At 41.9% G+C, this 25,844-nt stretch overlaps 1 protein-coding gene across 1 annotated transcript; it reads right to left on the reverse strand.

Moving 5' to 3' along the window:
- Positions 1-1,125: 1,125 nt before the first annotated feature.
- On the reverse strand, positions 1,126-20,796 carry cdh6 (cadherin 6; the record flags this gene model as incomplete). Its single annotated transcript, XM_039003146.1, has 11 exons — positions 1,126-3,390; positions 4,278-4,529; positions 6,846-6,963; positions 7,643-7,764; positions 7,948-8,084; positions 8,792-9,048; positions 9,267-9,454; positions 11,874-12,047; positions 14,608-14,727; positions 14,936-15,230; positions 20,683-20,796. Coding segments are annotated over 11 exons (2,277 nt in total), but the record flags the coding sequence as incomplete, so codon positions are not given.
- Positions 20,797-25,844: the final 5,048 nt, after the last annotated feature.

A 25,844-nucleotide genomic window follows, 5' to 3' on the forward strand; every position in this document is an offset into this window, starting at 1 on the left:
TCACATGACAGTCCCATTAAAGATTAACAGAGAAGAAATGTCTAGGCCTAATGGAAGCTGGCCTGGCCTGGAGAGTTACGTCTCTTAGCACTCATGCTGCTGCTGATGTGATATGTTGGCAAGAGTTTATGTTTTTTTGGCCAGCTCATTGTGTTGCATGGTATTTAGCTGGTGGAAACTCATGTGTCTCTCCTTTTTAGTTCCTGGTAGGTGTTGCAAATGCCTGGAGCTTCTATCGACTTGTAGGGAAGGGGGTTTAAAACATGTCCATTAAAGCATCACACAACATGTATGATGACAACGGTTGGCTTCTTTGTAGAATTGCTGATGCCATTGGCCTGTCATGTTATCTCCAACTGTTCTGTCATTTTGGTGAAAAACCAAATGAATGACAACAAACAACAATGATTAAAACATGAGCAGCTAGGCTAAATGTTAATATAAGGTTCTTGGTTGAATACAAGTATCCTTTAATCCCTTGGGATGTTTTCAACAATGGAACTGGGTGGCTAACTTCCACAGGTACCATTTTCAGCATTGGCTGCTCATCTACGATTGTATGAGGCAAACTTAGCCACCACCATCAGATGAGATGCTAGCACACATACTTACAGATGGGGAGAGAGAGGCCTGGTACGAGTCAATTAGCAAAGGCATTGTCTTAAATGTCATCATCTGCCTAACATCTGATCTGCTAAACCAATATCAACTTAGAAATGAATCCCCTCTCTCTAAATCAGGTTTCCAGTCCTGAGAGATCTCCAGATCTCAATCACAGATTGTCCTAATTAGGTAATGCTGGGAGAGAACCAGAGTGAGTCATGTGGCATGCGTACAGTAAAGTAGGCTATTGGTACTGAAATGTAGCCAGTCTGAGAAAGATGTCAGTGACCAGTTTGTGTGATGGTACAGTAGTATTGTAGCTGAGTTGATTAAATTAGACGCAATGGGAAAGGAACACTGCGACTACCTCGCTCTCCAACCAAGTTGCACGAGTTGAGGAGCAAACTACATCGAAGAAATTCAGCAGGTCTTGGATGACCAGAAGCAGTTTTTTTAATGAACTTCCACTGTCCTCCAAGAGTTGCTGAATTTCAAATGTAATTCGATGAGCATTTCTTTTGTGGTTTACTGGAAAAGTTTATTATGGTAAAATTTGACAATTGTTAATACATCATAGTATGACATGTACTGTAGCCTGTAGTGTCCACATTTAGTTGTACAACTCCAAAAGACATCAAAAACAGCGATATTGGTTGGATGCTTGTGTTTCAACAATATTAATTCGGCATGTGTCCTATATATTTTTGGTACAAAGAAAATCACAACATAAAAAGCAAAGTAGTACATCATGAACATCAGCTATGCTCCCAAATCACTGCCACAAAGCACAGTTTCAACCACAGTATATACCATTATTTAGTCAAACAATTTTACAGAGAAAAGTTTGATGTCAAATCAGAATGATGTACCCAAATACCCAACACATCATTATCCACAAACACTTTCAAAGTCGAAGCGCAGATCAGTTGTAATTGATCCTTTGGATCCCGTCTCAACTTCTTTAATGATAAAGTTGTTTTGGAGTGATTGCTTATGTTCGCTTAGCTACTAAGTATGATATGAGTTCAGAGAGTGAAAAGCATTATCATCCAATGTTGTCAGAGAGAGAACAGAACAATTAGCAAACACATGGCTGAATGAAATATTTACTTCAGATGCTTTCTATAGTTTTGGTTCATTTCAAGGATGTTAGGTAATTCTTCATGTAAATGCTTTCTCTCTGTAAAGTATAAGCTGTACTTTGAACATGGAGAGTTAAAATGTCTGTTTTTCTAAGCCAATCTCCTTCTCTGGTGGTATGCTCATTCACCTTGTAGGCTTTTTGTGCAGAATTGATGTAAGTAAGACATATGTGTATATATATCGCTGCGCCCATAAACATGTCTAATATGACCATTATTGATTTGTGATGGATTATGTCGATGTTGTCAGATGTTGCTGAAATTGGCTGTAAATCTTAGAGCATCAAACCTCATCTCCATCCATTTCTTCATTCATCATCATGTGCAGAGATATATACATACAGTCCTTGTATCAAATCATGTCTTCAGAGAGTTCCTCTTGGATACAATTCCAAAAAATGGACGGATCACATAATAAATGATTGGCTAAATAAACAAACAACTTCTAATTGGAATAGTGAACTTTCTGTGCATCAGAAGGCTTGATAGGGGAATGGAGTAAGTACAGAGTGGCTGCCCAAGTTCCGTAAACTTTCACGAAGCAATGTTTTATTTTGGTCCTGGGCTTTCCTGCCATTTAAAGTATTTGACCATTTTAAAATAAGGTACGAAGAATTACCTAAAGAGATGTTCAATTCCAGTTCCTTGTTCCTGGAAAAGCAAAGTTCAATTTCACTAAAACACTCAAATATACAAAGTACAACATACTGCACTTCAGTAACAGTACAGAGAAACTATAGGAGATATCTCTCAAGAATACACAGAAATATTCAGAGAAATGTGTAATCCCTTCCAATGCAGCATATAGATACAGATGTAACCAGAAAATAAAAATAAATGTATATATTTATAGTTTATTTTGACATTGAACTCAGGATCATTAACTGAAGTTCACCTTCTCTGGAAAAGTTGGCCTTGCACTAAAATAGTAAAAAAAAGAATCCACACAGCTGCACAGTCTCTATCTGGTCTGGCCATCAGAAAGAGCTATGGCCTATAGTTGCGTTGGAAGAAATAAAAGGGCACTTTGTAAAAAACTCGGGCTGCAACATTTGTCCTCATTTTTTGAGAAGAGAGATTACAGTCAGTTATAGCTCATAGTTCATCCTCCTAGCTCCGGCCCCAGAAACAGGTCAGGTAGTGTGTTAGGAGTCACAGTCGCTGTCCTCAGCCCCGTACATGTCAGCCAGTTTCCTGAAGCGGGGCCCCCAGTCACTGAGGTAGTTGTAGTCCTGGTCCCCTTCAGAGGAAGCTGACCCCAGGGAGCTGAGAGACTCAGCCACTGAACCGGTTCCCTCGTAGGCATATGTGGCCAGAGAGTCATAAGGGGGGGCGGTGGGGTTATTGTCGTTATCCTGCACCCGTTGGTTTATGAAGTCCCGGACATCGGCGTTGTCCCGCGATGGAATGGCTGTCCGTCTGAGAGGGGGGTACAGAGTGTCCGAGGGGATGATGTCCCGCCTCTGCTTGCTCTCCTCGATGGCCTCGGGGTTACGCAGAGCCCCGATGTCGAAGGCTTGGGTGTCCTCCTCTCCGCCCCCCTCGTCGTTATAGCTGACCACGTTGTCTCGCACGTCCTCTTTAGAGATGATCAGAGGCTCCTTTTTCTTCTGCTTCTTCAGTGCCGCAAACAGAACTACGATCACTGAGAAACAGAGAGGGAGAGAGAGACAGAGAGAGGGAGGAAGGGAGAGAGCGACGGAGATAGAGACAGATAGGGAGAGAGTGACAGAAGTAGACACAGAGAGAGAGACACAGAGAGATGGAGAGAGAGAGCGAGGCAGCGTTAGCAAGAGGTTTGCTGTTCAGGGCTGGTTGATTTCATCTTATCTCGCTGCTCATGCTGCAGTGAACACTGCATTAGAACAAGGGCTGCTTCATGCAGCCCAGTACTACAGCGCAGTAACAATTTAGAAACGACTGCAGTTGAGATGCTGAAAAATGTTTTAATTTTAACATCGCAATGAGATTGCAACTAGTAACTTATAAATAACCAGGAAATGGTACCACGTTAAATAAATACCTTTCCAATATATGTAGTTAACGGTGCTGAAGTAATATATTGGGGTAATCGCATGACATTATTTTTCATTAAAGTAACTCCTGGTGTATCAGGGGTTATTTTTACTGCCTGTCTACTATCCTGTCTACAATCTGAATCCCGTTGGACTTGTTGTGATCCTCCATAAATAACACGTTTACATTACACAGCCAAGAGTGAAATAGGCTGGGGAATTTAGGGCATTCTTAGAGGTGCCTGTGTGTGTGTGCGTACTCATATGTGTACACATTCAGGTGATATACAGAGGGGTCAAATTGAACATCTAAAATATAGCAACTACACTAGAACCTGTGGAATTTCTTAATAAGGAGAGAAATTTTACATACTGTACATTAATGTGAATGACTAAATTGGAGATGGAGATGGTCAGAGCCAGACAGACGAATAAGACGGCTATAGTCAATGAGGACTCAATCAATATACTGTACTCACACAGCCAGCCAGAAAGACAAACAGACAGCTATACTCACTGAGGAGGATAATAACACAAAGCAGGATAGCCACCAGGGCCCCGGTGCTGAGTCCAGCTGAGCTGGTCTGAGCCTCGGCGTTGCACAGCTCCATGTTGCCCTCGCGGTCGCAGGTGCACACGCGCACCGTCAGCGTCCCCGTGCTGCTCTGCATGGGGAAGTCCCCGTCTGTGATCACCACAGGAACCAGGTAGACGCTCTTGTGCAGTCGGCTGTAGCTGGAGCGCCGGGTTAGGACGCCAGCTGTGTTATCTAGAGGGAAACAACATACATTTAACACACATGTTAAAGACTGATGTAACAGCCACATTATAGTGTGTTATATGGCTATGAAGGGTGACTGATAGCACATAGACTGCAGAATTGCCTTCCAGCCTGGTTCATTGGATTCATTGGAATAACCATAAGGTGCCATAATCATGTATGCAATTAGGCATTATAATATATTTACAATAATGTCAAACCAAATTGTATTTTCACATGCTTCGTAGATCACAAGTGTAGACTAACAGTGAAATGCTTACTTACAGGTCCATTTCCAACAATGCGGAGTGAAAGATAAGATAAAACATTTAATAGAAAATATAAATAGTATAAAAAATATAAATAATCAGGTGTTGACTGTGTATGATAGAGACCCAAACATAATATCAGGTGTTGACTGTGTATGATAGAGACCTAAGCATAATAGCAGGTGTTGACTGTGTATGATAGAGACCTAAGCATAATATCAGGTGTTGACTGTGTATGATAGAGACCTAAGCATAATAGCAGGTGTTGACTGTGTATGATAGAGACCTAAGCATAATATCATGTGTTGACTGTGTATGATAGAGACCCAAACATAATATCAGGTGTTGACTGTGTATGATAGACACCCAAACATAATATCAGGTGTTGACTGTGTATGATAGAGACCCAAACATAATATCAGGTGTTGACTGTGTATGGTAGAGACCCAAACATAATATCAGGTGTTGACTGTGTATGATAGAGACCCAAACATAATATCAGGTGTTGACTGTGTATGATAGAGACCCAAACATAATATCAGGTGTTGACTGTATATGATAGAGAACTAAGCATAATAGCAGGTGTTGACTGTGTATGATAGAGACCTAAGCATAATAGCAGGTGTTGCCTGTGTATGATAGAGACCCAAACATAATATCAGGTGTTGACTGTGTATGATAGAGACCCAAACATAATATCAGGTGTTGACTGTGTATGATAGAGACCCAAACATAATATCAGGTGTTGACTGTGTATGATAGAGACCCAAACATAATATCAGGTGTTGACTGTGTATGATAGAGACCTAAGCATAATAGCAGGTGTTGACTGTGTATGATAGAGACCTAAGCATAATAGCAGGTGTTGACTGTGTATGATAGAGTGTTGACTGTGTATGATAGAGACCCAAACATAATATCAGGTGTTGACTGTGTATGATAGAGACCCAAACATAATATCAGGTGTTGACTGTGTATGATAGAGACCCAAACATAATATCAGGTGTTGACTGTGTATGATAGAGACCCAAACATAATATCAGGTGTTGACTGTGTATGATAGAGACCCAAACATAATATCAGGTGTTGACTGTGTATGATAGAGACCCAAACATAATATCAGGTGTTGACTGTGTATGATAGAGACCTAAGCATAATATCAGGTGTTGACTGTGTATGATAGAGACCTAAGCATAATAGCAGGTGTTGACTGTGTATGATAGAGACCTAAGCATAATAGCAGGTGTTGACTGTGTATGATAGAGACCTAAGCATAATAGCAGGTGTTGACTGTGTATGATAGAGACCTAAGCATAATAGCAGGTGTTGACTGTGTATGATAGAGACCCAAACATAATATCAGGTGTTGACTGTGTATGATAGACACCCAAACATAATATCATGTGTTGACTGTTTATGATAGAGACCCAAACATAATATCAGGTGTTGACTGTGTATGATAGAGACCCAAACATAATATCAGGTGTTGACTGTGTATGATAGAGACCCAAACATAATATCAGGTGTTGACTGTGTATGATAGAGACCTAAGCATAATAGCAGGTGTTGACTGTGTATGATAGAGACCTAAGCATAATATCAGGTGTTGACTGTGTATGATAGAGACCCAAACATAATATCAGGTGTTGACTGTGTATGATAGAGACCTAAGCATAATATCAGGTGTTGACTGTGTATGATAGAGACCTAAGCATAATATCAGGTGTTGACTGTGTATGATAGACACCCAAACATAATATCAGGTGTTGACTGTGTATGATAGAGACCTAAGCATAATATCAGGTGTTGACTGTGTATGATAGACACCCAAACATAATATCAGGTGTTGACTGTGTATGATAGACACCCAAACATAATATCATGTGTTGACTGTGTATGATAGAGACCCAAACATAATATCAGGTGTTGACTGTGTATGATAGACACCCAAACATAATATCAGGTGTTGACTGTGTATGATAGAGACCCAAACATAATATCAGGTGTTAACTGTGTATGATAGACACCCAAAGAGATCCTACAGCACAGTACTCACCTCCATTGTCTCTGACTGTGAAGTTGCCTCTGTAAGCTAACTCCGTAGCCAGACTGAAGAAGAACTTGTGTCCACCTGCAGGGTCATCTGCATCCACCGCACTCACCGTCTGGATCTTCTGTTTACAGGATAAACAAAAACGGATTCATATTTAAAAAATAATATGTGTGCTGTCAGATAGCAATTCATATAGTAAGGTATTCTTTGGTTTTCCAGGCTTGCGATATTGACGAAAATTGGAGGCTAAACTTGTGGGCTAGAGACCATGCATATAGACATAATAGATTGATATGTTTATTTAATTAATGACAAAAATAAATAACCATTTTGTAAGATCCATTGTAGATGATTGTATTGACTTCTCTCATGGGACATTGCATGGTAAACAGGAGGGCAGCAAACACAAACACAGAAGAACCAAGGATGGGCCTCTGAATTAATTATGAATAATGACAGAGGGATGAAGGAGGGATAAAAGGAGAAGGAGTAGAGGAATAGACATGTGGTGGGCACCTATTGAAACATGTCCTTGATGTGTGACAGCTACTGTCACCTGCCATGACAGATCATCTCATCAGCTGCCACAGAAAGTAGACCCTGGAGACCAATCACTTCCCCAGAGGAATACAGCACTCATCACAATGCTTTATCCTCATTTGTGGTATTCTTGGGCATATAGCCTATTGTAGAACCTCTAGTTGTCACAATGATATCGAGTAATTATAGCAATGAGAATAATGAATTCATGTCAAACACTATCTATCATGGGACCTAAGTGGAGGATCTGCGTTCCGTACCTGTCCAGCCTTGGTCTTTTCACAAACAAATGTCTCGTAGAAAGAGGCAAATGTTGGTGCGTTGTCGTTGACATCTAGAAGACGGATATAAACAGGCCCCCGACTGGTCTGCAGAGGTTTGTCTGTAAAGCAAACATACACATAAAAAACAATTATGAATAATAACAGTAATAAATAATTATATGATATTTGTGTTTTTATGTTTCAAAACAGGGCAGAATATAATAATTGAACTCCATAGCCTTTTTAGAATTGTTTGTATTGTGAATTCATGTGCATGATAAAGTTGCCTGAGAAAGACTTACTGAACTCAGTTGCGATAACAGAAATGTTGTGCCAGGCAGCTTCTTCTCGGTCGAGAGGTCTTGTGATGAATATGGACCCATTCCCAGAATGCACGTTAAAAAGCCGGTCCAGATCTGTGCGACGATCAATGGAGTACCTGTACGATAGATACACAAAATGTAAGACAATGATTGAAAGCAGGTTTGTCAAATATTAGAGAGGGTTTACTACAGGCTTTTAAAACAATACACTTCTATTTTCTACCACTCACCAACATCTCCTACTGTACTTGACACCCCCTTTTCACTCAATAAGTTGAATACTTTTTCAGTCCACTCATTCTCTGCCCTCTCTGTATGATAACAGCAGTTGATTCTGAATACTGCCCGGAGGATCTGCCCTGAACAGACAGTGGGACTTATATCACTCTATTTTAATACAGCTCTGAACAGTGGCACCGACCAGACCAGCCCTAACAGTTTCATCATCCAGCAGATTACGCAATGATCCTGTTATTTGTTCATACTAGATGCCCTTTCAGTGTATTTCCATGAGGAGTGGTAATTAAGGGACTTTGGACATTGAGAAGAACTCACTAAAAAGATTGTGTGTGGAGATGGTGCAGAACACATACCTTGTGCTTTGCTTATTATGGACACAACTTCTTCTAGACTCCCAAATTAATGAGATGACCTATTCAACTCTAATCATTCTACAGTTTCAAAACTACTGTAACATAACCTTTAACATCCATCAAATTACCCATGATACAAATGACTATAACCAAGCTCTCCATTACCTGTGGGTGGTAGGTAGAAATGAGTGGGCGGGCTGGAGGGAAAGCAAAGCAGTGCTCTAACTAACCTGACAGGGCTGTTGTATCCATCCGGGTCCATGGCCCTGACAGACCCTACTGCAGTACCCACAGCTGCATCCTCCTTCACCTCCATCACGTAGCTGGCTCTCTCAAACAGAGGAGGCTCATCCACATCCTCTATACCGATCCTGACTGTGGCCATGTCCTTGGTGGGTAGGTACCCCAGGAAACGAGTGTCCAAGATCTGAGTGTTCTGTACCTGGATCTCCAGTGTGTAGGATCGGGTCTTTTCATAGTCCAATGGCTGCAAGGACAGGGATACAGTGACAATAGAACATGGTAGGGGAGTCATATTCTGCACTGATGCAGTACGGTTATGTTTTGAAGTATGTACTTATCATACAATAACAGATACAGTAATAGAGTTTCTGATGGTCTGATGACCTTAGGTCTAACAAAGCAGGCACTATAGTTATGGGTGACTATACAGTAGATGTAATTTACAGGAGTAATGGCTGTTACCTTTCCAACAGTAATGATGCCTTCCTGTGAGTCTTTGTCTGTGATGACATCGAACATGTCCAATCCGTCCCCGCCGACAACGTTATAGAACATCTCTGCATTCTTCCCAAGGTCTTTATCCACTGCTTTGATTCTGCCAACAGGAGTTCCAGCTTTCATGGATTCTGGAACGCTGAACTGATATATGCCTGGAACACGAACATAAACAGACACACGTGTAAATCAAGAATGTTCTGTATGAACCTGAGATCTACAGAACTTCACATTGGAATATCGGCAACATTCACCACGATTTCACACCACTCAAAATGCCTCCTTAATTATGTTGGTGAGAAGAAGAAAAGTGTGTTAACGAAACAGAACCAGAATGGCCTGGAACCATGAGACAGAATTGCATAAGCTTGTCAGAAACAGAAGAGATTGTTGGTCTTCCTCTGGCATGGAGACTGAGTGATTTACTGTGCCAGCTCCTCATCCACACATCTATGTTTCTGACACTAACATATTTGCCTTCAGAAAGTATTCACACCCCTTGATTTTTTCCATATTTTGTTGAGTTGAAATTTAAATTGATTTAATTGTCATTTGATTGTCAACGATCTACACAAAATACTCTGTAAAATCAAAGTAAAAAATGATTGGAAGTAAAATATGAATGAAAAAAAATAAAAAAAATTGAAAAGTATTTAACCCACTGAGTCAATACATGTTAGAATCACCTTTGGCAGCGATTACAATTGTGTATTTTTCTGGGTAAGTCTCTAAGAGCTTTTTGCAAACATGGATTGTATAATATTTGCCCATTATTCTTTTTCAAATTCTTCAAGCTCTGTCAAGTTGGTTGTTGATTATTGCTAGACAGCCATTTTCAGGTCTTGCCATATAGTGCATTCGGAAACTATTCAGACTTCTTGACTTTTTCCACATTTTGTTACGTTACAGCCTTATTCTAAAATTGATAAAACAATTTTTTCCCCTCATCAATCTACACACAATACCACATAACGACAAAGCAAAAACAGGTTTTTAGAAATTTTTGCAAAATGATTAACAATAAGAAACAGAAATACCTGATTTACATAAGTATTCAGACCCTTTGCCATGAGACTCAAAATTGAGCTCAGGTGCATCCTGTTTCCATTGATCATCCTTGAGATGTTTCTACAACTTGATTGGAGTCCACCTGTGGTAATTTCAATTGATTGGACATTATTTGGAAAGGCACACACCTGTCTTCTTAGAGCTTGCCGTCCAGCCAAACTGAGCAATTGGGGGAGAAGGGCCATGGTCAGGGAAGTGACCAAGAACACAATGGTCACTCTGACAGAGCTCCAGAGTTCCTCTGTAGAGATGGGAGAATCTTCCAGAAGGACAACCATCTCTGCAGCACTCCACCAATCAGGCTTTTATGTTAGAGTGGCCAGAAGGAAGCCACTCCTCAGTAAAAGGCATATGATAGCCCGCTTGGAGTTTTCCAAAATAGGACCTAAAGGACTCTGACCTGGAGAAACAAGATTCTCTGGTCTGATGAAACCAAGATTGAACTCTTTGGCCTGAATGCCAAGCGTCACATCTGGAGGAAACCTGGCACCATCCCTACGGTGAAGCATGGTGGTGGCAGCATCATGCTGTGGGGATGTTTTTCAGCTGCAGGGACTGGGAGTCTAGTCAGGATTGAGGGAAAGGTGAAAGGAGCAAAGTACACAGAGATCCTTGATGAGATGCCTGCTCCAGAGCACTCAGGACCTCAGACTGGGGTGAAGGTTCACCTGTTATAAAGTCACCATTGGCCTCATGGTGAAATCCCTGAGCATTTTCGTTCCTCTCCTTCAACTGAGTTTGGAAGGACGCCTATATCTTTGTAGTGACTGGGTGTATTGATACACCATCCAAAGTGTAATTAAGAACTTCACCATGGTCAAAAGGATATTCAATGTCTCCTTTCTTTTACCAATAGCTGCCCTTCTTTGCGAGGCATTGGAAAACCCCCCTGGTCTTTGTGGTTGAATCTGTGCTTGAAATTCACTGCTTGACTGAGGGACCTTACAGATAATTGTATGTGTGGGGTACAGAGTTTTGGTAGTCATTCAAAAAACATGTTAAACACCATTAGTGCATTTTTACTCCAGAACTGAATTTGTTTTTTTTAAATGGAGAAATACTACACCAAACATCTTAGTCAGATGTAAAATTGAGCAACTAAGATCTACTCTGCAAAAGTGTCAAAATGAATGACAGATTTCTTGAGTTATCTTAGATTAATTCTATTTTGAGGAAGCGTATACTGGCTACGGCGTCTCAAAATTGACAAACAGTACTATTGACGCTTTTTTCTCGTTTTTCAAGCAAAGGTCTTTTAAGTGAGTATGCGAGCACACTGGTTCGGTTCGGCTAGCAGAGTTCAGCAAGGCGCCAGCCGAACTGTATGAGTGTATGAGTGCTGACGCCACTCATACACACAGCACAATGACACGGTTAAAAAAATGATTCTTGTTACCAACATGTCACTCACTGACACTACCACTAATACTAGGACTACTATGAATGCCATTACTAATTACTACTTCAAGCACCAGTATAATACCAGTCACAGTACTCAGTACTCACTCTGGGAGAAGCGTGGGGGGTTGTCGTTGACGTCTGTCAGGGTGATATTGACCGTGGTGGTCCCGGTTAAGCCGCCCCTCTGGCCCGCCATGTCCTTGGCCTCAATCACTACCTGGTAGTGTTCCCGCTTCTCCCGGTCCATCTCTCCAGGCCCCAGGGCTGTCCGGATTATGCCTGAGGACAAACCAGAGGAACACAATATTAATGTGTCATATAATATAATGAGATGTATTGTTAATTAGCTAGCTAAGCACGTTTCTCCTTCTCTGGTCCTGTAGGGCTGTAGGGATTGCTCATGGAACCACCATGTCAAACAGATTTAAGTGATACGGTATAGTTTGAGAATGACCTAATATATGTAGGTGTCCTTGATTTAACTAATGTTTCAGCAAATATTATAGTTATAATTACCAATGGGAGTAATGTAACTAATGTTTATGACTGGTATAAGAGAGAAGCACCTCCTGCAAAGAAATGGTCACCACATCAGAAAATAAAAACAGTTTCACATTGCTAAGACCTCATGGTAGGATTTAACAAGAAACATTTACTACTGTATGTACAGTTGAAGTTGGAAGTTTGCATACACCTTAGCCAAATACATTTAAACTCAGATTTTCACAATTCCTGACATTTAATCCTAGTAATAATTCCCTATTTTAGGTCAGATAGGTTCACCACATTAAGAATGTGAAATGTCAGAATAATAGTAGAGAGAATGATTTATTTCAGTTTTCATTTCTTTCATCACATTCCCAGTGGGTCAGAAGTTTACATACACTCAATTAGTATTTGGTAGCATTGCCTTTAAATTGTTTAACTTGGGTCAAACGTTTCGGGTAGCCTTCCACAAGCTTCCCACAATAAGTTGGCAGAATTTTGGCCCATTCCTCCTGACAGACCTGGTGTAACTGAGTCAGGTTTGTAGGCCTCCTTGCTCATACACACTTTTTCAGTTGTGCCTACTCATTTTCTATGGGACTGAGGTCAGGGCTTTGTGATGGCCACTCGAATACCTTGACTTTGTTGTACATAAGCCATTTTGCCAGAACTTTGGAAGTATGCTTGGGGTCATTTAACTTCCTGACTGATGTCTTGAGATGTTGCTTCAATATATCCACATAATTTTCCTCCCTCATGATGCCATCTATTTTGTGAGGTGCACCAGTCCCTCCTGCAGCAAATCACCCCCACAACATGATGCTGCCACCCCCGTGCTTCACGGTTGGGATGGTGTTCTTCGGCTTGCAAGCATCCCCCTTTTTCCTCCAAACATAACGATGGTCATTATGGCCAAACAGTTCAATTTTTGTTTCATCAAACCAGAGGACATTTCTCCAAAAAGTACGATCTTTGTCCCCATGTGCAGTTACAAACAGTAGTCTGGCTTTTTTATGGCGGTTTTGGAGAAGCGTCTTCTTCCTTGCTGAGCGGCCTTTCAGGTTATGTCGATATAGGACTCGTTTTACTGTGGATATAGATGCTTTTGTACGTGTTTCCTCCAGCACCTTCACAAGGTCCTTTGCTGTTGTTCTGGGATTGATTTGCACTTTTCGCACCAAACTACGTTCATCTCTAGGAGACAGAACGTGTCTCCTTCCTGAGCGATATGACGGCTGCGTGGTCCCATGGTGTTTATACTTGCGTACTATTGTTTGTACAGATGAACGTGGTACCTTCAGGCGTTTGGAAATTGGTCCCAAGGATGAACCAGACTTGTGGAGGTCTACAATTGTTTTCTGAGGAGGTCTTGGGTGATTTCTTTAGATTTTCCCATGATGTCAAGGAAAGAGGCACTGAGTTTGAAGATAGGCATTGAAATACATCCACATGTACACCTCCAATTGACTCAAATTATGTCAATTAGCCTATCAGAAGCTCATCATTTTCTGGAATTTTCCAAGCTGTTTAAGGCACAGTCAACTTAGTGTATGTAAACTCTGACCCTCTGGAATTGTGATACAGTGAATTATAAGTGAAATAATCTGTCTGTAAACAATTGTTGGAAAAATTACTTGTGTCATGCACAAAGTAGATTTCCTAACTGATTTGCCAAAACTATAGTTTGTTAACAAGAACTTTGTGAAGTGGTTGAAAAACGAGTTTTAATGACTCCAACCTAAGTGGATGTAAACTTCTGACTTCAACTGTAACCTAATTATTTTTATGAGACAGTGAAAATGGCAACTGACCCAACATCCATCCTAAACAATACTGTCTGGCCTGGCCTGGCCTGGCCTGGCTTGGCTTGGCTTGTTTGAATGGGTTCTATAATCTATGATATGACTGTTTTCAGATTAACCCTTAGAAACATCAATTTTTTCCAAAGTTCGTAGGATTTCATGTCCTCTGGTGTGACGGGGACATCATCGTCCATGTCACATCAGGGATAAACCATATCGCTGTTAAGCCACACAATAATCTGCCAGTTGGAGGCTTTTTTGTTTCCATTTCCCTTTTGTTTAAACACAGAACCAGCAATGGGAGATGTTCCAGAGTGCACATTAGAAATGATTAAATGTTTCAGTCTACTTTGTAAAATGCACAGGGGGCTGAGAGAATAGTAATTGCTCTGGAAGTCTGACTCTGAACATTACATTGCATTACAGTCTCTCTCTTCATTGTAATAATAATTGCTTTGAGGGATTAAACAGCATTGCTGCTGTTTCAGACAGACAGACAGACATCACACAGAAAGACAAAGGCAGGCAGGCAGGCAGGCAGACAGACGGACCTGTGTCGGGTTCCACTGAGAAGTACGGGTGCCCCTGGCTGATGCTGTATCGTAGTTTAGCGCTGTTCCCGTACATGCTGTCGTCTGCGTCCGTGGCTGTCACCTGGGTGACTGAGGTACCTGAGAATGTAAGATAAAAAAGGCTTTGTTAATCGCTGAGGATGAATACGAACTCACATCCACATGATCAAAACCATACATGGTATTTTACACTTTAAGTTCCCATTGACCTTGAAACCGTGCTGATCTTTTATCATCAAAGAGAGTTAAATTGATGGGTCATGACGTTGAAATGTCGAAAGTCAAATTAAAGTTAAAGAGCACATACCCATATTGGACCTCTCTGGTACACTGACAGTGTAAAGCTCCTTAGTGAATATTGGCTCGTTGTCGTTGATGTCATGGAGTTTAACAATAAACTCTGTCTCCGGCTCCAGTTTCATGCCTGTGTTCTTGTTGACCACGGTGGCTCGGAGGGTATAGAAGGCCTTATCCTCTCTGTCCAGTCTCTTATTGGCATGGAGGTCACCATTGTTTTCATCAATGGTAAATATGTCTCCAGCCCCGTCCCCACTTAGAATGTATTTCAGGGTTCCATCCCCCCTGTCCATATCGGATTGGAGCTGTCATAGAAAAAAAAAAAAATTGTTAACATATTTGTCTCCTGTGAGAAAGGCAAATACTGGATGTATACTGCACTATACAGTATATACAAAAGTATGTGGACACCCCTTCAAATGAGTGGATTCGGGAATTTCAGCCACACCAGTTGTTAACAGGCATATAAAATCGAGCACACAGCAATGCAATCTCCATAGACAAACATTGGCAGTAGAATGGCCTTACTGAAGATCTCATTGACTTTCAACATGGCACCGTCATAGGATTCCACAAGTCAGTTTGTCAACTTTCTGCCCTGCTAGAGTTGCCCCGGTCAACTGTAAGTGGTTATTGTGAAGTGGAAACTTCTAGGAGCAACAACAGCTCAGCCGCGAAGTGGTAGGCCACACAAGCTCACAGAACGGGACCGCCGAGTGCTGAAGCGCGTAACGCATAAAAATTGTCTGTCCTTGGTTACAACACTCACTATCGAGTTTCAAACTGCCTCTGGAAGCAACGTCAGCATGAGAACTGTTCGTTGGGAGCTTAATGAAATGGGTTTCCATGCCCGAGCAACCGTACACCATCCTAAGATCACCATGCGCAATGCCAACCGTCGGCTGGAGTGGTGTAAAGCTTGCAGCCATTGGACTCTGCAGCAATGGAAACGCATTCTCTGGAATGATGAATCACGCTTAACCATCTCACAGTCGGATGGACGAATGTGGGTTTGGCGGATGCCAAGAGAACGCTACCTCCCCGAATGCATAGTGCCAACTGTAAAGTTTGGTGGAGGAGGACTAATGGTCGGGGGCTGTTTTTCTTTGTTCGGGCTAGGCCCCTTAGTTCCAGTGAAGGGAAAAATTAATGCTACAGCATACAATGACATTCTAGACGATTCTGTGCCTCCAACTTTGTGGCAACAGTTTGAGGAAAGCCTTTTCCTGTTTCAGAATGACAATGCCCCCCTGCACAAAGTGAGATCCATACAGAAATGTTTTGTCGAGATCGGTGTGGAAGAACTTGACTAGCCTGCAGAGAGCCCTGACCTCAACCCCATCTAACACCTTTGGGTTGAATTGAAATGCCGTCTGCAGGTCAGGCCTAGTCTCTCAACTTCAGTGTCCAACCTCACTAATGCTCTTGTGGCTGAATGGAAGCAAGTCCCTGCTTTCAGAAGAGTGGAGGAAGTTATAGCAGCAAAGGGGGGACCAACTCCATATTAATCCCCATGATTTTGGAATTAGATGTTCAACAAGCAGGTGTCCATATACTTTTGGTCATGTAGTGTATCTACGATACAATAACTGCGTTAAATAGTCCATTTAGGGATTGGACTAGTATTCCAATGGGGAAATTCCTTATGGGCAATTCCTCAGTTACACAATTGTACTGAGGCCCATTGAATTCAAAGTTTAACAAACCATACAACTAACTATATGCACAAGGATTACTTTTAACAATTTACACAAACAATTTTACAAAAACACATTTACTGGATGAACTGTGCAGATGCAAAAGTTTGGGTACAGAATGTAGGTAAAATCTCCCTCCTGTTATATGTCCACGTTTCCCAAAAACTCTGTTAAATATCTGCTCTGAATTAAGATCCAAGATGTCTGCAGAAAGAATGGTGTCAGCTATGACATGACACATTAACTTTGAAAACATGCCTTTTGGTTTGTGAACTACAGTAAGTGAAGTGGATTTATACCTGGCAACGGAATTTCATCATGGATCCCTGATCTGTACTACACAGAAATACATAATTATAGATATTAATGTAATTCTCTTCATGGTGATGTATCCTAAATAGGTAGTCAAAGGTATAAATATGCAATATCCTACTTTGCATATTTGGGTATTATTCTACACACTTGCTATTATTTTAGTGAGCTCTGCCCCCAAACAAGACCAAATGTGGTTGGTCTGGAACGGATCAAATCTGAACCAATCATAGATGTCTATGTTTCAGAAGTTTGGACATCAAAGCACAGCACAGTAGAGCTCAGTAAAGTACAACACAGAACAGTAGAAGAGGAGAGTTCAGTACAGTACAGTAGAGTAGAGTACACTTCAGTATAGTACAGTAGAGCACATGCGAGTACTGTAGAGTACAGTAATGTAGAGTAGAGTTCAGTACCGTAGAGTAAAATACAGTACATTATAGTGTACTCAACTGTAGTGTGCTCTACTGTGCACTGTACTGAACTCTACTTTTCTCTACTGTACTGTACTGAACTATACTCTACTGTTCTTTACTGTACTGTACTCTACTGTGCTATACTGCACTGTGCTGTCCAAACTTGTGAACCCAACTGTAGTTTGTGACTACTATGATTTCCCATTTCCCAAATCAATTGCAGAAATTCCGTTACCAATTTTGTGACAACATTTAGATTTTTAATTACTTAATAATTAATACACAACCTTTATATGAGTAAAAACACTGGAACTAATTGATAGGTCTACCTTTACTTGTTACTTCTGTGTACCTTTAATATCCTCCTCCTTATGAGGGAGAGTGTGGGTGTTTGGTAACAGAATATCAAGGCACAAGGCAATGTTTCTTCAACTTACAGAAGGCAGAAAAATGTATCCAAAATGAAATATAAGTGTTGATATTAGCTGGTAGGGGCCTTGAGCTAATTCCACATTTTTTAGATGGAAATGGTTGAAAAATATATAAATGCTCCTATTTTTCAAAATAAAAATAGACTCAGCTTTCATTTTACCTCCAATTTGACATGCTCATGAACATCACAAGTTGGTGCTCATGGGTCCTTTTACATGGAAAGTACCTTATCTAATTTAACTGAGAGGAATGAAAATGGAATTGACCCCTGCTAGCGAAACATCCGATTTACAGTTTGCATTAGACGGGCTGTGAGGTAGAGTGTGAGTGACAGGTACAGTTGAAGTCGGACGTTTACGTATACTTAGGTTGGAGTCATTAAAACTCATTTTTCAACCACTCTACAAATTTCTTGTTAACAAATTATAGTTTTGGCAAGTCGGTTAGGACATCTACTTTGTGCATGACACAAGTCTGTCTCCTAGAGATGAACGTAGTTTGGTGCGAAAAGTGCAAATCAATCTCAGAACAACAGCAAAGGACCTTGTGAAGATGCTGGAGGAAACAGGTACAAAAGCATCTATATCCACAGTAAAACGAGTCCTATATCGACATAACCTGAAAGGCCGCTCAGCAAGGAAGAAGCCACTGCTCCAAAACCACCATAAAAAAGCCAGACTACGGCTTTTGCACATGGGGACAAAGATCTTGGGGACAAAGATCATACTTTTTGGAGAAATGTCCTCTGGTCTGATGAAACAAAAATTGAACTGTTTGGCCATAATGACCATCGTTATGTTTGGAGGAAAAAGGGGGAGGCTTGTAAGCCGAAGAACACCATCCCAACCGTGCAGCACACCAACCCAACCGTGAAGCACGGGGGTGGCAGCATCAAGTTGTGGGAGTGATTTGCTGCAGGAGGGACTGGTGCACTTCACAAAATAGATGGCATCATGAGGGAGGAAAATTATGTGGATATTTTGAAGCAACATCTCAAGACATCAGTCAGGAAGTTAAAGCTTGGTTGCAAATGGGTCTTCCAAATGGACAATGACCGCAAGCATACTTCCAAAGGTGTGGCAAAATGGCTTAAGGACAACAAAGGTATTGGCGTGGCCATCACAAAGCCCTGACCTCAATCCCATAGACAGTTTGTGGGCAGAACTGAAAAAGCATGTGCGAGCAAGAAGGCCTACAAACCTGACTCAGTTACACCAGCTCTGTCAGGAGGAATGGGCCAAAATTCACCCAACTTATTGTGGGAAGCTTGTGGAAGGCTACCTGAAACGTTTGACCCAAGTTAAACAATTTAAATGCAATGCTACCAAATACTAATTGAGTGTATGTAAACTTCTGACCCACTGGGAATGTGATAAAGTGGTGATCCTAACTGACCTAAGACAGGGAATTTTTACTAGGATTAAATGTCAGGAATTGTGAAAAACTGAGTTTAAATGTATTTGGCTAAAATGTATGTAAACTTCTGACTTCAACTGTAGGGGAGGTGATGGGCAGGGTACTGATGGTCTCTGAGTGGTAAGTGACTCATTCCGTCTTTCCTTAATATGGTCTTGCTTTGCTGACAACGCCTTGATTTGTAAATGGAGTAAAAAATCATACCACATGGTTTGTAAAGGTTATGGTATTTAGTACAACATACCAATTAATCTGTCAAACAGTATATCTACCTCTCCAAGTACTTTTGTCTATATAGATACACTGCTACAAAGAGATCCACTGAATGAATCAATTAACATCAGAGTGCACTCTCAATGCCCTCTGATCACTGTCATTGAGAACACACAGTAAGCCCTTTCTAGTTAAATGTCAAAGCACAAGACAGTCTCAGAACATGCACACATGAATGAAACGGGAGTTCACAATGATCTAGGGAAAGAAAGGAGCCAGTCTTTGAAAAAGAAGAAAGCCAAGATGGTATAAAGCCTTGACATGATCAACAATGAATGATTGTAGCCTCCCACAGATGTCTCAATCATCTAAATCCAACATGTAACACATAATACCTGCAATTCCCCTTTCAGCACATATGTTCCTGCCTCATCTCATCTCTTATTCCCATGCCTCTAAGTAGCCATTATGCAACTCTGAGCAATGGGCATAGAATTGGGTTTTATCCTCTACCATGCTCAGTGTGTTCCATCTTCACGACAGCAGACTTATATGCATTTCAACAGTGCTGTTGGTGGTAAACAATGTCCACCTAAACATCTATAACACACAACAAGGCTGTTCAGTCCCACCAGAGAGGACAGAACAGCGAAAAGCACATGTGACAGATAACATCTCATTATATGCATGGCAACACAGAGGCAGGCTTGGTAGAGAAAAAAAGAGGGACCTGACAAGGTGAATTATTTTCTACAAGGCATATGGAAATAATCCACTGCACAGCGCTGCTTCACTCCCCAGGGCTCGACAGAGTAACCTAATGCAAGACTGATGGTGGTGGCTCCAGAATGCCTTTCTCTCCCTCTCCCTCTACCCCCCCCCCCCCCCCCCCCCACCCCCACCCCTCTCTCTCTTTGCCCTTTTTCTCTCAATCTTTGATTATCTCCCTGCTTCTCTGTGAAGCCGGGTCTCGCCGTGAGAGCCTGGAGGGTTACAGGGTATTACAGGGTACAGGGCTTCAGTAGCTCTCCTCTCTCCAGCCTCTAAAACATGCAATGTATGCTGTTGTGTTACATCAGAAAATCCCAATCCTGGTGGGGGGATATGATGTGGTCCCACTAGCCAGTGACATTGACATTTGATGCTCTGGGAGATTTCTCAATATTTATATTGTCATTGTGTCAAGGCCAGAATTCAACAATAGCAGAGTGGGGTTTTCCCCACACTGCTCTTTCAGAAGTGCACGGCTGCAATAAGACAAAAGGATATACCTTGCCAATGTACTGCTTGTCACTCCCAGTGTACTCCTCCTGTAGAAAGAACTGGTTCCACATCCATCCTCGTTTGAAACGCTTCAGTAGCTTCCCTCCCTTTCCTCCATCTCTGTCCTCCTCCTCCTCTCCTTCCATCTCTCCCATCTCCACCACAATCCTTCTGGTAATAGACATGGCATCCACGTAGTGGGACAGGGACGCCCATAGCAGGACCAGCAAGCAAGTCCTCATAGTGGAACTGTGGTGTTTGCACAAAACGCCAAGCCTCTATCTGCCCTGATATTTACGTCCTATAAGGGAGCTGGGCTTCACCCTCATTGTCCTATTCCTTGATGGCTGTGTTGGAACCTGTCAGGGGGAAGAGGAGGAACGATTAGAGGGACACATTTCCATCTTTTTTGAAAAGTAATGTGTATCATGATCTGAATACAGATAAAACAAACAATACACAAAAACAGACAGACAATTGAATAATGACATGCTATCAACCTTAATTTATCTTCATTTAGATAAAAGGAAGAAGAAAAAAAACATTGGTGTTCAATTAGCCTTTAACTAAAAAAAGGCTAAAAAGGATTTGCACTTAAAACACCAATCAATCAATCAATAGTCCAAATCCACACGAACTGCTCTATTTTAGAGAGCACAAAACTTGCGGAGCAATTTGCTCACTTACGGCAATACCCCTTTCCCCATCTAGGATACTCTCAGTCTCTTACAATATACAGCACATGGGTGTTATACAGCCTAATAACATGCCATGCATGTCCTGACCAGATGATGTATAAACCACACACAGACAGAAGCATCAGGCCACCACGTAATTTCCAGCAATCACCAGCTTCCCTGCTTCACACAACAAGCCATGCCTCGGCCCCTTTACTACTTATCAAGGAAATTGCCAATGTGATTGCAGTGGAAAGGGGAGGGGTAGTGCACATGTATTTTCTGCATTTCTTTCCCCCCTCTACAATTTGCGATTTACAGCATCTGTGCTGACATTAAGTGCATGTGTATCTACTCATCAGCATAGAAAGCTAAGGGTCAACACTGCTTCACTGATGGTGAGAGGGACGGATGCAGGGGCCATGAATCAGTTAAAAGACATAATTACGATGGGCGAATTGACTCCTGCAATCACACCGTTGTTTTTCTACTGCTGCCATCTGACCTCTCAACATGTCCTCCATTAGGGCCATTATGCCTGCTTTATGAAATGGACTAATTGAATAAGGTAACAGATACCAAAGCGTATTGATTTGCTGTCAGAATCAGTCAGGTTAAAAGGAACACAGGGGGCTGGGGGCTTTTTGCCTCTTACTATATTTTCAGTTGAGGGGACTAATTCCTATGTATATCAGTGTGGAAGTGAGGCTTCCCTAGAAGGCAGCAGAGCAGAATGGGGGCTAGCCTAGTGAAACACATTAGTCAAGGCCCCAGCCTAGCCGGGAGCCATTTCCCTCAGCTCTGTGACCTGTTAAATCCCCTGACAGAGTCTTGCTGGGGGAAGTCACCTGGATCTAGAGTGGTTTTGTTACATACTATGTCAGAGAACACAGACAGCTTCCCATCCATTCCCACTACAAAATGTTTGCTAATTTATTCACAGGTCCTGCTGAGAGACTGGGGTTCATGTAGTGCAGACTGAATACCAACATGTGTGAGACGAATAGGGCTGTTGCGGTGACCGTATTACCGCCACACCGGCGGTCACGAGTCATGAAGGCAGTCAAATTCCACGTGACCGTTTAGTCACGGTAACTAGGCTTCTCCAAACTCTGATGCTGCTCATGATCATTAGTAGCCTACCAACCTTACTAACTGCCTGGTACTCAGCACTCTACTGTCCCTCTAATTACTCTGACATCAATGCAAACGTAATCGAAAATCGAGTCAAACACTTCATGAGAGCCCATGAGCTCATGTTGCGCAACATTTCTGTAGGCTATGCAATTGCGTGACAAAACAGAGTGATGGCCTCTACTAAAAAGAGGAGGGTCCATCAGCTTTCTGTAGGCTAGACCTACTATATTTATTTCTCAACTTTCCTAATATTAAGCACATTGCTTATCTTTACAAGAGGAGTATAGCCTACCTGGCTGGCATGAAAATGAATCATGGGAAAAGCATCCTCCATTCGCTATTTAAGTGCATAGATGTATTTTTCCCGCTACCCCTGTTTTGAGACAGGTGCATGATAATGGTCCATTCTAAATCAAAACAAATTTCACAAATATTTGATTTAGTATATGTAAAGACAAGATTAAATCAAGAATAGTCTGTGGGTGACAATATTAGCCTATCACTTATATATTATTATTAATATATATTATATATTATCACTCTTAAATGATGCCCAGCATAAGAAACAGCCTTTTTTTGCGACTTTTTCTAATCATGGTGCAGTATTTCTAAATGACTAAATGTGCATGAAAACGAGTCGTCTCTCATTGAATGACAACAAAGACTTTACTGAAGAATCCCTGTTGACCAATCACTGACGAAGCGGGGTAGACTTCGGGTTACCAACTTCGGCTTACCTTAAGAAACATTTTTTGTGTGCCCGAACAACCGAAAAAACCCTTACCGAGGTCCAAAACAAACAAAAACTTAACAAAATGTCATCATAATATATGCACAAACTCTTCCAAACTGTTTCGACTGGGAAGCATAAGGACGTCTTTAGGGTGTTGAAGAGTAGTGGGGGCCTCCCTGCAGACAGCCTCAGCCTTAGCCTCAGCGGGCCTGATGAGTCCCACAGGAGCAATTAGAGGTGAAGAAAGGAGAATGTCAGCCCTGGGCTGCTTCCATGTGAGGAGGGAGAGAGAGAAGGCGGTCGACAGGTACAAGACCTGCTACAACAACAGGGCAGAGCAGCCTCATAAAGGCACCTAATGTCTGCCTGTGTCACAGACACATACACGCTGTCTGCAGACTTCTAATGAATAAGGCATGGAGGTGGAACTATCACCTGTTGACTTTAACTTTGGAACAGTTTTAATATGGTTCCATGTACTGTATTACAAAAATGTATGCGTTTGGTATATTAAAGCAGCAGAGGCTGATATAAAATAATAAACTCAACATTTTGCATTTATAAGAACACTACAAGTACCCAAGTGCATGTTTTTTCTGTATCTATACTACAGTTTTCAACTCTCTCCCCAAAAAGGGCAAGTTTGGAAGGTAAATTGCGTTTAAGTGGTGGATGGCCTGCAATCAGGATGCCGCCACCCAGAGCGATAGGCAGCCAAACAGTTAACTGTCATTCCCCAGGGACCAATGGGCCGTCGATACCTATTGATCTGTCTGTTTAGGGGGGGGGGGGGGGGGGGGGTCTGTCTAGATGCCATAGTGTCTATCACCTTGCTTGGCTCTGTTTGCAACACTCTTTGACTTGTCTGCTCTAGGTGATAAAGATCTAATTTCATGTAACATCTGTTCTTTCTTTGTTTTGTACCATTGAAAACAAAAAATGTGTGAAATCAAATGATTAATGATAATCTGACATATCTTATTAAATAAAGACAGACCTCTCCTCTGTACGATCTTACAAAACAATGACTTGAAAACATGCACACTACATTTGCATTGACCAGTCTGATTTGAGCTTGTACAACCATTATAGTGCCAATTCTTTGAGTAGAAAAGACTGTCACACAACATGAATGGTAATCCTCCTCTCCTCTCCTCTCCTCTCCTCTCCTCTCCTCTCCTCTCCTCTCCTCTCCTCTCCTCTCCTCTCCTCTCCTCTCCTCTCCTCTCCTCTCCTCTCCTCTCCTCTCCTCTCCTCTCCTCTCCTCTCCTCTCCCTTCAATTACAAGGGTCCCAGTCCCCCCCTCCACTCCAGCTATAATCTCCCCAGCAACATTTGTGCACTAATCTTAACAGGAAGAGATAATAGATGTTGAGTCCCCTGAATGGGACTGACATGTGCACCAACACAATTACTGTCAGGGAGCGTCGCTGGCGCGCTCATACCAGATGGGACCTCTTAATTACGTAACCGGAAGAGGGGCATAATGTGATTTGGAGGCAATGTACGTTACGTTGTGTCACATCCGATTCAGTATCTATCTGTCCTGTATTGCCCTGTTTCCAGAATTGTTTTCAAATGGCTGGACACATGTCAGTTCCATACCTACAGAAGCTCTTCTGACGTGATTGCATTTTGAGTACAAATAAATTCCTCAAACTTGAAAGATGTCGGCGAACAGTTTTCCAGAGTAATACGTGTGTGTGTGTTTGTGCTGTTTAGAACCCCCAAAGCTGTTTTGGATCCTCAATGATCCATGCCTGGTTCATTGCTTTAGGTGTTGGATACTAAAGAAGATGACAACCCATTAAACTGTGTGTGTCTTTCATTTATGGCGTCTTCGTCAATGAGGCTGCCTGTGTAACCCAGTGTCTCATAGTGTGTGTGTATTGTGGGTGGTTGATTGGGATTCCTCCTTGGAGGAGGAGAAAGCGTGAGAATGGCAGCTTTATGGTCTGCTTGTGCAAAGACCTAGCAGGAGTGTTCAGGTCAGAGCTTTCTCTCCACCATTGTGTCCAAGCACCGGAATGTGGCTGCCTCACTATTACAATGCAAATGTGCCAGCGTCTGATGGAGCTACTCTTTATGTGTGAGAGAGAAAGAGAGAGAGAGATAGAGAGCGAAAGAGAGAGAGAGAGGGGGGGGAGACAATTAGTCATTAGCCTACATCCCACATATGACAGTGGCTGTAGGGCAGAATTGATTGTATTTCTCTCCCTTTTTAGCCATAATGCAGTTCAGGATCTGACCACCTCGTCTAGTCATTAGTCTATACCTGGCCTTGTTCTATGGTCTTCTTGCACCTCAGATAATGAACAAAGGAATCATGACACTGATTCATCCGTGAACAGCACACTTCTCCAGCGAAGGTGAGCATTTGCACACTGAAGTCGGTTGATGCCGAACTGCAGACAGGCCAAGACCCTGGTGAGGATGACAGGCAAGTTGATTATCTTCCCAGTTTGTACATAAATTCTTCGGTTGTGCAAACCCACAGTTTCATCAGCTGTCCGGGTGACTGGTCTCAGACGATCCCGCAGGTGAAGAAGCCAGATGTGGAGGTCCTGGCTGGCGTGGTTAGGCCGGTTGGACATACTGCCAAATTCTCTAAAACGACGTTGGA

The sequence above is a fragment of the Salvelinus namaycush genome, chromosome 11 (genome assembly GCF_016432855.1).
Source record: "Salvelinus namaycush isolate Seneca chromosome 11, SaNama_1.0, whole genome shotgun sequence".
Lineage (NCBI taxonomy): Eukaryota > Metazoa > Chordata > Actinopteri > Salmoniformes > Salmonidae > Salvelinus > Salvelinus namaycush.